Here is a 14,569-nt window from a genome sequence, read left to right as displayed (position 1 = left end):
TCCGAAATTAAGAATCGGCTTTTTAAGTACTTCGATTTTGTTTTTACGTACAAGGTTTTTAAGCTATTTTTTAACTTTACGAATAAATTTTTTATTAGCGTTTACTTATTTTATTATATAAATAGATTTAGTTAGAATTTCGTTTAAGTTAGTTTTTAATTTAATAAGTAGTTTTTAGTTTATATAGTTTCGTCGTACTATATAAACGAGGCTACTTATAATTTTTTTTATATCGGGTCCTCTTTTTTTAAATTTAAAGAGTTACTTTTTTATATTAGCTAGGAGTTTTTATTTAATCCGTTTTTTAAAGAAGTAAAGTATATCCCTCGTAATAGGGTCCGTTTTAGCTTTTTTTTTTATATTTTTATAAATTTAAGAGAGCGTAATAATATATTCGATATTATTTTTTTTAAGAGTATAGGGTCGATAGGTAGGTATTTTTTTTTTATTATTATTATTACTAGGGTTTTAATAAATAATATAGTATCGTATCTAGATCGTTCCTTATCTTTAGGTTATTTTAAGTACTATTTTGTTTATTTTTTATTATTTTGGTAAGCGAGATAGCTATTGTCGTAGTAGGCTATTTATAAGAGTTATTTATAGGGGACTTCTTTATTTATAATATTAGCTCGCTTTTTTAGGATAGGTTAGTATTAAATATACTTAGGTTATTAATAATCTTTAGCTATATATCTTAGTTTATTATAATTATAGTATTTGAAATCCTTTTTTTAGTAAGGTTGTTCCCTTTTAGTAATACTAAGGTCTATTAGTTCGCTATAATACCCTATTGTAATAGTCGTTGGTTTATACTTACGTTTATTATTAGGTTTAGCTCGGTTATTCTAAGTATTCTATCTTTTTTACTTAAGGCATTATTCGTAAAGTTAATTATTAATTTTAACCGTTATATTAATATAATTATAAAGTTTATTAGGCTAGTTTTATTAAGAGAGGTCGTTTTTAATTTTTTTTTTTAGGCTACGATAGAAGGCTACTATAAGTACTTTATTACCCTAATTAAGTTTAGAAGTGATCTACTTAAATTCTAATACGTACTTACTAGCTAACCCTTTTTATATAAGGGTTATAAATCTTTATTTAGTAATTCGTTCTTTATTAGGGTTACTAAAGGTTTTTTTAAGTCTTTTTTCGAACTCGTTATAGTTATTAAAGATTTTTTTAGTATTTTTATCCTAAATATTACGTTTATTCTCGAGATAGTTTTTTATAAAAGGTTCGAACTAAGCGAGGGTATCCTTTTTAAAAAATAAAGTTACGTAGTAGACTTTATTCGCTTTAATAATAAAAAAGGTCCTATAGTAGCGTAAATAGGCCCTAGTTTAAATAAGAAATTCTTAAAGAGTATCTAAGGACTTATCGTAGGGTTCTAGTTTAGGATACTTAGCTCTAGGTACTAAGGGAGGTCGGGGCGTTATAAACTAAGCATAAAGTTACTCGTTCTTATTTTTAAGTTTAAATATTATATTATATAATTATTAAATAGTAGGTATAGCTGCCCTAATAGGCTACGTAGTATAGTTATTATTAACGGTTAATATATTCGTATTATTTAGTTAGTTTTTTAAAAAGTAAACTTATTAAATAGGAGTAATTAAAGTATTATAGCTAGCTAGTCGTAATAAGTATATTTAGTAGAAGTTAAGGCTACGAATACTAAGTAAATAGTATTATAATTATAAATAGCTTTTCTAAAGCTATATTAGTAAGTTATAAAATAGGTAAGGTTTTAGTAATTAATCGTAGTTTTATTAAAAGGGGTTTTTAGTAAGGATAGCTAAAAGCGATCGTAAAATTTAATACTAAGTTAATTATTAAAGAAGCTATAAAAAGTCTATTTTTAAGCCCGGCTCTAGTTTATATTATATATAAGTTTTATTTTTAAATATATCCTTTATAATATTCCTATTTACTATTATCTAACTATTTACTAAACGGTTGTCTATTTTACTTACTTACGATCGTCCGTTTTATTTATTTACGGGCGTCTATTCTTTATTTTATTATATAATCGTAGTTACGTAATTTATTTATAGTTTTTCCGTCCCGAGAGGAGTTATCCTAAGTTCGTTTTTTTATATATATAGTATAGTAGCTACCGTAGGTCCTATAGGGTAAGGCCCTAGCCTTATTATACGTGTTAGGTCATAATAATAAGTTAAAGATTTATTAAAATAGTATTTATTTTTAAAGCCCTATTCGTATATTTAATATAAGTACTACGCGTCCTAATTAGCCCCCGATTATAAGACCTAGGGATCGTTACTAATATTACTAAAGTTAATATTACTAAATTATTAGGGATTATAATTAGTATACTCTTAATAAGGATACTTATTTTATTATTTTAACTTAGGGAGCTTAGTATTATAAAAAGCGTAACGGTTATAAACTTATAAATAATATTCCCTTTATTATAATTAAAAATAGAAAAAAGCGTATAATCGCTAATTACGTTACCCTCTTTTTTTACGTAGTAAATATATTAACTAAGAAAGATACTAAGCTCTTAGTTAAGTAGATTTTAGATTACTAAATCGGATTACTTTAGTAAACTATACCTATACTCCTTTTAGCTAATCCTACGAGTATAATTAAATATATTTACGTAATAAGACCTAATCTAAGTTATTATAACTAAGTAGACGTTTATACTGTTTATAAAAGAAAATTTCTTAAGAACTATACCTTAGTAACTAAACCTTATTTTAAAAAAACGTACGGGATTAATAGCCTAAGCTAGCCTTTATAACCTAAAAAAAAAACGGTTTCCTTCTCTAATTAAAAAAGAGAAATTATAAAAATCGATAATAATAACGAGGTTTTTAAAATAGTAAAAAACGTAATTCCTAAATTTACTTCTAAGCCCTAGCTTACTAAAGTTCTAATTAATACCCCTAATACCGGTATTTAAAGAACTTAAGAGCCTCTTTTTTATAAAACCTAAAAAACGATAATTATAAATTAGCCCCGCGATTTTAACCTTAAGGCCGAGGCTAAAAAGCTAATAAAAAAGAAGCTTAAAGCCCCGATTTTATTTCTTATAAACCTCTTATAAAAGATTATACTAAAATATATTATAATAATAGTAATTTTAATACGTAATTAAGGGTATTTTAATACTAACAAAATCCTATTAAAAACTCCGAAATCCTTAGCTAACTTAGTAAAAAATAAATAATAATAATAAAATATCGAGGATCTTTTTAATAAGTATAATAAGAACCTTTTTTTAAAGCTAAGTTATATAGCTAAGATTAATAAAGTTAGAAACGCTAACCCGACTTTTAAAATTCTAACTTCCGTAATCTTAAACGCCTACTTATAATTAAAAATCTAGATATTTAATATAAATTAAGATAATAAAGATTTAATAATCGTCGTAATCTTAAATACCGGGGCGTAAATTAATATCTTTTTAAAATAATATATTAAAAAAGCTAATATTTCTTATATAGTAACGAAGCTTTAAATATAGACGTTTAAATACGATCTAACTAACTAAATAATTTTTAATAGTTTTTATTTTATAAACGTATAAATTAGTAAGTTTAAAATAACTACTTATTTTTTTATTAAGGACGAGCGAGAGACCTCCGATCCGTTATTACTAAGTCTCTTATTTATATAAAATACTAAGCTATCCTTTAAATATAATAAGTTAATAATTACTATTCTAATTTATATTAAAAACGTAAGATTAAGGATCTTAATAAGGATAATTAGGACGAACGGGTTTTAGGACGTAAAAAATATCTTACTCTAGCTTAAGTAATACGTAAAAAAAGTTTTTAAATTAGAAAACTAAATATTAATAATATAACTAGGAATATTATTAGTTCCGATAACCCCTATTTAAAATCTAAATTAAAAAAAAACGAGTATATTATAGCGGTTTTAAACTAAAACTAAGCTAACTAAATTATAATTATAGTTACGCTCTATATAATCTAGCCTTAAATTATATAAATTAGGAAAGTAATAGTAACTACTCGGGGTAAGGCTAGAAATAGGCCGAATAGATTAGCTAACTAAGACGATTTGCGTTTTTTAATAAAAACGCTTATTTCTTAATAAGAAAAATTATATATTAAATAACGGATTAAGAAGTTAGAATAAAAGGTATTAAAATTATATAAGGTAGCTAAAAAAGCTTTTTATAAGATTCCCTGCGCTATTAAAGCTAATATAATATATAAAAAAAAGGATTAAAAAGTCTAGCTAGTTAATAACGCGCCCTTTAATAAGTTAATACTTAATAGCGATCCTTATTAAAAACTTAAAAAGCTTAAGGAAATTAAAAATAAGCTACGAGACCGATCGGGCCCTTATAGGGATATTATTATATTTAAGTTCTTTAATATAAAACTAGGTTTTAAATTAACGAACGATCGACTCTAAGCTATTTTTAGGGATTATAACTATTTTTTATTTTATAAATAAGATCTTTTTAAGTAAATACTCCTTAATTAAAAGAAAGTATTAGTATAGGACTTCTCTAAATACGGCCGTTTTAACTTTATAATCGTATTATTATAATTAATTAAGATTATATTTTATAAAGCTTAGTAAGCGAAAGGTATCCCTATCCTAAAAGCTTTATTATTAAAAGCTTTTAAAATAATCTAAGAACGTATTACCTAAGGTATTATTAAAAAAAGCTATGTTACGTATTAGAACCCCTAGTTCTTAGTAATAAAAAAGGACGGCGGTTTTTAGCTAATTAATTTAATAATAAAAATTAACGCCGTTACCCTTTAAGATACTTAGTAACTACTTAATACTAATAAGTTTTTAAAAGAATTTATTATAAATTAGCTTATTTCCTTCTTAAATTTCTTTTTTAATTATAATTAGATCTTTTTAAATAAAAAGAGCCGCAATTTAATAACCTTTTTAATTTTATTCGGGCTATATAAATACTATACCCTCCCGTAAGGAGTAATAAATTCGGTAGCCTAGTTTTATTAAATTATAACCCGCATTCTTTATAACTTAATTCTAAAATACTATAGCGCTTTTATTAATAATATTATAGTTAAAGGCCTACGATCCCGTTATAATAATAAGTACTTAACTAACTATCCTAAGATCTAACGATTTATTTACGAATATCTCTAAAATATTAATTAGGTCTTAGTTAATATCGAGCTAGCTAGTTATATTATTTTTAGAGCGAAGTTATAATAGTACTAGCTATTTATAGTTATTATAGGCTACTTTTATAAAATAGAAGGGAGACGGCCTAATTAAGCTAAAGTCCTTAAAATCCTTAAATAAATAAAATACTTAAACGTTTTAGAAGTTAGATTGTTTTTTAATATTATTACTTTTTACTACTATTAAATTAAGTAATTTTTTTTTATAATAGCCCCGTTATACTTCCTACTTAGTAAGAACTAATCTTTTAAATAAGGAGTATTATAAATCGAGGTTATAAAGATATTTAAAGAGGCGATTACTATAACCCTTATTCTAGTTTTACTAAACTATAATATTAAAGCCGGATAGATTATCCTTATAACGGACGCTAGTATTAAAAAATAGGGTAATATACTTAGTTAGATTATTAATAATAAGTATATTATTACTTAATATAAGAGCGGGATATAGTATAAACTAGAGCTTAATTATAACTTTAGTAAGCTCGAAATACGAGGTATTTTAATAAGCTTAAAGCGTTTTTATAATTATCTATTTAAAATTAACTTTTTATTAAAAACCGATACCTAGGTCCTAGTTACTTAGATTAATAATATTACGAATAACTTATTATTAATAATAATAATATACTAGCTCTTTTAAATTAAACTCTTTAACTTTAAAATTAAGTATATTAACGGGAAGAAAAATACTATAGTAGATAGCTTTTTAAAAAAACCCCCTAGCTAATCTAACCTAGCTAAAATAGAGCTTAATAAGGATATTAAAAACTTTATTAACGTACGAATCTTATAAATACGAGTTATAAAAAACTTTTTTATTATAGCGCATAGCTATAGTAACGTTACTATTAATTAAATATAAGAAATAAATATTCTAACCGATTTACTAGCGCTAAATAAATAATAATTAGATCTCTTAAAATAAATTACCTATTTCTTTTTTATTTTAAAAAGGCTAGCTAGTATACTTTTTAATTAGTTTAAACGTTTTAAATAGATAATAATATAATTTATTATATAAAATAAACTTCTATTTTAATAAAGAACGAAGACCCGTCCTTAACCTACTTAAGTAATTAATAATAAACGTTACTAAGTAGACCTAATTAACGAAGTATATAATAAGTCTAGGTATAGAGGACGAGAGGCTACTTATTTTTATTTTACGGAATAATATTATTAATTAGGGATATATACTTAGGTCCGGGAGCTAATTATAACTTATAAAGCCTACTAAAAAGCTAGATTATAACGCTTCGATAACCCCTATATATTTATAGCCCCGATCTACGAGCCTTTTTTTTAAATCTATTTAAACGTTTAGTATATAAATAAATAAAAAGTTATTAAGGCGCGTTATAAGTTTACGGGGTACTTAAAAATACGAATTATAACGAATATTATGTTAAAAAATATTACGAAGTTTATTTAAAAAGATATTATTTATTATTATAGGATCTACGGTATTCTAATTATTAACGGGGGATAAGAAAATATAGGTACTATTACTTAGCTTAATTAACGATATAGTACTTAATAAAAGGTTATATTAGTTTATAACCCTCGTATTAACGGGCTCTTTAAAAAAAGTTACTAACTTATTATATATATACTTCGTATTTAATTAAATTAAAAAAAGAAAAATATTAAACCTATATTTACTACGGCCCTTTTTATAAATAGGATAATTATTAAAATATCGTTAGGTTATATACCGTTCTATTTTATTTATAGTCGTTATATTACGATCCTAATTAAAGGGAGGATAGTGACTTAGAGAGTATTTAATTAAGAAAAAGTATATATAATAAATTAAGAAGTCTAAGCCCGACTACGAGCTTTTACCTTTTTAATAAATAACCGGGAAGTTATAGTTAATAAAGTTACTTAATACCGAGCCTAAACCCGTAACTAATTTAATTCCTTATACTCCCTTTAATTAATAAAATTATAACTTAGTAATCTAATTCTCGTTTTTAACGTTTAATAAAAAATCGATATATTAATTTTTAAAAAACTCGACTATTATTAGTAAGGACCTTTTTATATTTATTTAGCCGCTCTAAATAGGTTGTCGTATTAATTAAAAACGCTTATTAATAACTTAATTATAGGGGCTACTTATATTAATAATCGATTTAAGAAGTTCCTAAAGTCTTTAAAAGGCCTCTACTTATTACCTAACGAGGCTAATTTTTATAATAACTTTATTTCTAACTTAGCTAACTTTCTATTCCTATAAAATAATATAATTAATATTACGATCCTACTTCTCGATTATAATAATAATATAATAGACTCTAGGGACGAGGATACTTAACCTCTTACTAAGTAAACCCGATTATAAGTAAAAGCCTCTCGAGAGGGGTAAATTACCCCTTATTACTACTAATCCTTAGTATAAGCTACGAATTTTATTTATTAAATATTTATTTTATAAGGATATTACTAAATCTTATTAATTCTCTAGTTATTTCTTTACCTAAATCCAAAATAAAGATATAAGGGGACGATAAAAAGAGAAAAATTATTTTTTAGTTATTATAATTAAAAACCTAACGACCCTACTTACTAATTATATAATCGTATTAAAAAACCTTACTCCTCCCTTTAAGTATCTAAGCTTAGTTCCCTATTTAATCGAGCTTATTTAAAATTTAGCTTAGCTTACGTAGCCTTTTACTTTACTTATTTTATTTTTAAACGTTAATAACCTTTATAAATTACGAACGCGTAATCCTTAGTAAGGTATATTAGAGGGGCGTTCTTAAGAACGGAATTATACTTATTTTTCTCGGCCTTAATAGCTTCGATTTAATTAAAAACTATATAAACTAAAGTTTTAACTCTCTTAATATTAGCTAGGATTAAAGATATTACCTTATTACTACTTATTATATAATAATAATAATAGCCTTACTTAGGATCGGCCCCGGACTTTTTAATATCCTACTAACCCTAGCTCTTTTTAAAATAGTATTTCTTATTTTTAAAATATATATAATTATTATATCGATTATTAAAGTAATTTAGTAAAAAAACGTACTTAAAATAGGGGACTATTTTTTTAATTAGCTCCTTAATATTAGAACTAATATACTTCTAAAAGGACCGCGCGTAATAATTATAAAATATAATATTCTAAACGCTATAAGCCTAAATAAGTAAAAAATTAATAATAAGGGTTTATTTACCTAATTACTAAAATAGAGGGCCGAAGTAACTAATATAATCATAACTAATAAAAACCTAACGGCTCTATAAAAACGATCTACTTATAATACCTAGTTTACTAACGTACTTCTTAATAACGTTCTAATTCGCAGTTAATTACTAAAACTTCTAAGCTATTTATTTTTTAATATATTTATTAAACTAAGGATTTATAATATAAAATTCGGTATAAAACTCTCTAACTAATCCGGGAAGAGTTAACTAACTAGTAATTTTAAAAATCTAAAAAAGAGGAACGTTAAATTAGGACTAAAATTAAAAAGATTAAATAGAGTAGTACTTACTATAGTTTACTTTTTACTAACCTCTCGGAACTTATAGCCCTAAGTTTTCTAAAAATAAGCTTTTTTAGGAGTAGAAGAAGAATATTACTAAAGCTAGACGTTATAACGAGTAGTTTTAATAATCCGATATACGTTATTAATAGCCGAAGTATTAGATATAATAAGTAAGTAGATTATATTACTAAAAAAAGAAAAGAGACTAAGTAAAAAGGGATAATTACGATTAAAAAGCTATTATTTAAAAAAAGAAATAAAAAGGAATAAAGAGATTAAGGGAAGGCCTCTATATACCCCCCCTTAAACCTAAGGTATTAAAAAAGAAAGTACTATAAGCCTCTTAGCTAATTAATACTAAATTATAGCTACTATATAAAAAAAAAAAAGGAGTAAATTATAAATCGGGGCCTTTTTATTATTTATAATTTAGCGCTTTCTTTCTTAATTAATAGAGGCTACTTTGTAATTAGTATAAAAAAGTAGCTTTTTACTTAGTTACTTAACTTTTCTTTTTTCCTTCCTTAATTACTATTATTATTATTAAGTAGCCGTTTTTAACTTAAATATTCTTTAGCCTTTTCTTATACTTTTAGACCTAAAATACTATTTCTTTATAACTATTACTAATTAAACCTCCCCTAATTTTTATTTCTTAATCTATTATATAAATATTAACTTAGCGATTTATAATAGCCTCTTTATTTCTTATCTCTCTTTTTAAACTAAATAATAAAAAGGACGTAGTACGAATTTAGGGTCTAATTACGATAAAGGGCCTTAAAAACGATATTAAATATTAACTAAAAAAATAGGATCTAAATAGATATATTACTTTTAATAAGACTAACCCTAGAACTATTATAGATATTAAGAACTCTTAGTTCGTTAATTTTAATACGAACTACTGATATAAAGCGTATACTAACTATTACCTAAGCCTAGTACCTAAACAAACTAGCTTCTCTTAAATAATCTTAACTCTTTCTAAATTCAACTATCCTAATTAGCTTAGTATAAAAAATATACTTCCCTTTTTTAATTAGTACCCCGAGGCTTTTAAGGGTTTAAAAAACTAGAAAACTTAAATAAGTTAGAACTACTATAAAGTAATAGAGGTCCTAACTAATTATTATAATTTTTAAAAACGCTTATTATATAAAAACTAAATTTAAAAATATAAAATCGGATTTATAATAGAGGTTATAATACGAGACCTCGCTTTAATACGTAATATAATTATAATTAAAAAAGGATAAGAGAGTATTTTTAAACTAAATAAGACCCCTACCCTAAACCCTTAAACTTAAGAGACTATATAAAAAATTAAGACTTTAGTATACTTAGTAATCTTTCTTTTTTATATTAACGATCTAGGCTATTTTATAAGGATAATTATTAACTAGCGGGATAGTATAGTTTATTAATACGATCCGAAATAAGCTCTTAAATATTTAGAAAGGATATTTATTAATAATATCTAAGCGCTAAAAGCTTTTTATAATTAGATCGATACGCTTTTTTATATTTAATAACTAATTAATATAAGCGCTTACGTAATCCTTATAGTATAATAACTTAGTAAATAAGAATATAGTTTATATATGCTTAAGTAGTTTTATAACGTAGTTTAATATAGCTAGCTTAACCTAATTTATAACCCGTATTAAATAACTTATAAATATTTTAAACTATTTAATAATAAGCTCTGCGTAGCTTAAATTTAATAAATTAGCTACGAGTTTTAATATAATAATAATTACTTTTTTAATACGATAAAACCTTCCCTAGGTAAGTCTTTTAAAAAAGTAATATATAATTAAGACTTTAAAAATAGGCCCTATACTAACTCGGATAACTCTAACTACGTTATAACTAACGCCCCTAAAATACCGACCCCCTAAAAATCCGGTTCTTATCTACTTAGCTTTAGATTTACTAACTAGGATTTAAGAATTTATAACCCCCGTAATTATAGTTATTATATTTTAATCGATTTTATATACTTTAAAAAGTAAAAAGGAATAATTAAAAACCTTAAGTAAGGGCTTATTATTTTTAAAAAGTTACTCTTATTGTCTTAATCCTTAAAAATACTAAAGAATACTCGGGGATTTTTAATAAGTAGTAACCCTAATTAAACTCCGTAAATAATTAAATTAATAAAGGTTACTAACTAGTATCTAAACGCTATTATTAATAATTAACTTATATACCTAATTAATACTCCTAAAATTTATTAAGTTACGTAATCCTTATTGAATATATTATTACTTAAATTGTTATTACGCCTTAGCCCGGCTTTTAATAAAACTAGTCTAAGTAATTAAAAAAGTAGTTTTTTAAATACTTTAGTTAGGGGTAAGAATAGCCCTATTACGAAGACTCTAATTAAAATACTAAGAGTTTAATTAAAGTAAGAGGCTATTAAACGTATACTCTCTAAGTATAATCGGGCCGTATAAAAAAATAGTAAACGCTAACGTTAAGAACTAGCTAAGTTTTATTAGGACCTTTTATAGCGTCGTAGTATATATAAAAGTAAAACCGATATTAATAAAAGTATAAAAAAATAATAAATTAATTAGTATAACGACCCGATTATAAAAGCTATATATATAACTCTAGCCTATACTCCTTAAATATTATTATTAATAAAAAAAGCTAAAAAGAACTAGGGTAATAAAAGTTAGGATTAGGAAATTATTAAAAAAGAATAGGATAAGAACTAGGTAAAGCTAGTAAAAAAAATAAAAAAAGTAAAAAAGGTAATTATTAAAAAAAAAGGTAAGTAGAGGGCTTAATATAATTAACTATATATAATAATTAGGACTAATCTAAAATAATTTTTTTTTATAAAAAATCGGAAAAAAAGAAATTAGGGGATAATTAAAATAGGGTAGGGCGATTAGTCCTAATAGTTCTTTTTTAAAGCTAATTAAATAAGGGTATTTACGAGAAGGCTAATTAAAATAAAATATAAAAAGAAGGGCCCCGATTAGAAATAGCGAGTTTAATAGCGCGGATTTTTATTTTAATTATATATATACCTTTTTAAAATCGAACTAAAGCCTTTTTAATAATTTACTTTTAAATATAATAATATAAGACGATTAAGAAGTCTACCCTTCCGATCTAGCTAATACTATCCTCTTTCCTTTAGTCGTAACTCCGTTAATTAAGGCCGTATTAACCCGATCGAAAGAGGTATTTTATATTACTTTTATAAGTATTAGTAGTTTTTCTAAAGCACCGTACTACGAAAGTCCTTTATACCCTATACGTTTTTAATATATATAAAAATATAAGAATATAAAATAACTCTTATAGAATAAAAGAACTATAAATAAATTACGTATAAATAAGAAGTAGTAATTACGTAATAAAATAATTATTATAATTACTCTAAATAAGCGCTTACTAATATTTACTAAGTAATTACCTAACGAATAAGAGTAATTACTAATAAAAGATATATTTATAAATAGACTTATATATAGTATAAACTTAAGCCGGGCTTAAGGATAGACTTCTATAGCTTCTTTAATAATTAACTTAGTATTAAATCTTACGATTACTTTTAACTATTTTTACTAAGAACCCCTTTTAATAAGACTATAATTAATTACTAAAGCCTTACTTACCCTACGACTTATAAACATAGCTTTAGAAAAGCTATTTATAACTACGATACTACTTATTTAGTACTCGTAGCCTTAACTTCTATTAATATAACTTACTATGACTAGCTATCCGTAATAATAAGGTTTTTATAATCTATATAAACTATAACTTTATATTTAGTTTTAAATAACTATAGTTTTTATTTTTAAAATACTTTAATAATTATTATTAGTTTTTTATTATAAATTTATTAATTTAATTTTATTTTTTAGAATATTTTAGAGTAAAAATAATATAAATAAAGCTTTTTTTATTTATTTTATTATTTTAGGACCGCTCTTATAATAAAGTTTAAAGCGTTAATCTTAATTTTAAAAAGTTTTTAGGGGTTCGGGATTATAATAATTAGTTTAAAAACGACTATGTTTTTAACTTTAATAAATACTTTTTTATACTTAGGGTTCTAAACGAATAGGGTATTTTTTTATATTAAGTTATTAAGAGGTCTAATTATATTAATATAGTTTTTAAAGAATTGTTAGTAAAAGTTAACGAATTTTAAGAATTCTTATACGTTTTTAACGTTTTATAATATAGGCTAGTCCTTAATTATTTTTATTTTTAATATTTATATATGGATTTATTTTAGTATAATAGTATATTTTAAAAATTTTATTTTTTATATATAGAACTTATATAGTAGTTTTTTTTTTTAGTTTTATAAGTATAAAAAATCGACCTTAATAAGATTACGTTTTTAAAAAAAATTATATAATATAATATACTTTTTAACTATATAATATGCGTAATATATCCTAAGTACGTACTTAACGTAATATAATAATTTTAATATAAAAACCGCTATTTAATTTAGGATAAGTAAGTTACTCTCTTTATTACGTAGTAGCGCTAGTTAAAAAGGTTAACGGTAGAGGTTAGTTATAATAATTAGTTATAATAGTTAGCTATAATAGTCGGTTATAATAGTTAGAGGCGGCCCTTAACTATAGAGGTTCTAAATTTTAATAATAACGTAGAGGTTTTTAGAAAAAGGGCTAAATAGGCTAATATTTATTACCGTACTAGAGTTTATAAAGATTTTTTTTATCCTTATCACTTTTAATATTACTTAAAGCTACTTTCTATTTAAACTAAATAAATTTACTAAATAAATTTACTAAATAAACTTATTAATATATAAACTACTACTTAAATAGTTTAAAAATGTTTATTAATAAGTTTACCCCTCTTAGGCTAGGTACCCTCTTTAGTTAACTTAACGCTATAACTATCGTAATTAACGTAAATATACTTAAAAAGTAATAAAGTACTTTTTAATAATACGGAATTTAGTTAGGTAATATTATAAGCGCTATAAATAGCCGGGCCGGTACGGATATTAAAATTTAGTATATCGATATTAGCTTAGTTATAATAATTATAATAAATAGGCTAGAAGTATATAGGGTTAAAATAATAAGCTAGTATTTTAAACGGCTCTTATAGGACCCCCTAGGTAATAATAATACTTATATAAAAAAATAGATTATACTAAACCTAGTTACCTACGTAGGCTAATATTAAGAGGTCCTATACGTATTAAAATAAGTAAAGCTTGCCCTATAAGCGGCTAGAATTTAAAAAGATTATAATAAAAAGTTAGGAGTTTTAGTTAGTAATTAGGTATAGAGCGTATTATACTTAGTTTTTTTTAATACGTAATATATAGTACGGCCCCGGTAAATTGCTCCGTTAGAGGGATATATAGAACTTATATTTAGAGGGTTTAGTATATAGTTTAGTATTTTAGAGTTTTTAAAATACTATATAGATATGCTTTTTATATATTTTAAGATTAGGGGAGAAGATAAGGATATTATTAATATAAATAATAATAAAGATATTAACGTATTCTCGGAGTACGTAGTTAATTATTATTTAAAAAGTTATTAGAGTATTAATAAGTCTAAAGGGTATAATAAAATATTTAAAGAGTTTTTTATAAGTTCGAAATACCATTTTTTATTTATCTTTTTTTTTAATTTAAATTTAGTTAAATACTTTTTTAAGATTTATAGTAATAAACTAATTAGTTTTATAAAATAAATCTCTAAGCTTAGTAATAAGTAATAAGGGATAGTAATTCTTTTTTATAATTTTATTAAGTTTTTTATAATTAATAATAAGTTTTGATCTTTTACCCTTTTTTAATATAAAGAATAAGGGGAATTTTATAAGAGAATT

General features: G+C 23.7%; 1 protein-coding gene across 1 annotated transcript; it reads right to left on the bottom strand.

The window, feature by feature from the left end:
• Nucleotides 1–14,410: 14,410 nt before the first annotated feature.
• CCOS01_07519 (uncharacterized protein) lies at nucleotides 14,411–14,569 on the bottom strand (the record flags this gene model as incomplete). The annotated part of the gene is made up of 1 exon (XM_060455683.1): nucleotides 14,411–14,569. A coding segment is annotated over one exon (159 nt), but the record flags the coding sequence as incomplete, so codon positions are not given.

The sequence above is a fragment of the Colletotrichum costaricense genome, assembly GCF_030867565.1.
Source record: "Colletotrichum costaricense strain IMI 309622 chromosome Unknown Scaffold_7.1, whole genome shotgun sequence".
In the NCBI taxonomy this organism is placed as follows: domain Eukaryota; kingdom Fungi; phylum Ascomycota; class Sordariomycetes; order Glomerellales; family Glomerellaceae; genus Colletotrichum; species Colletotrichum costaricense.
This window is presented reverse-complemented; position numbering and strand designations above follow the sequence as displayed.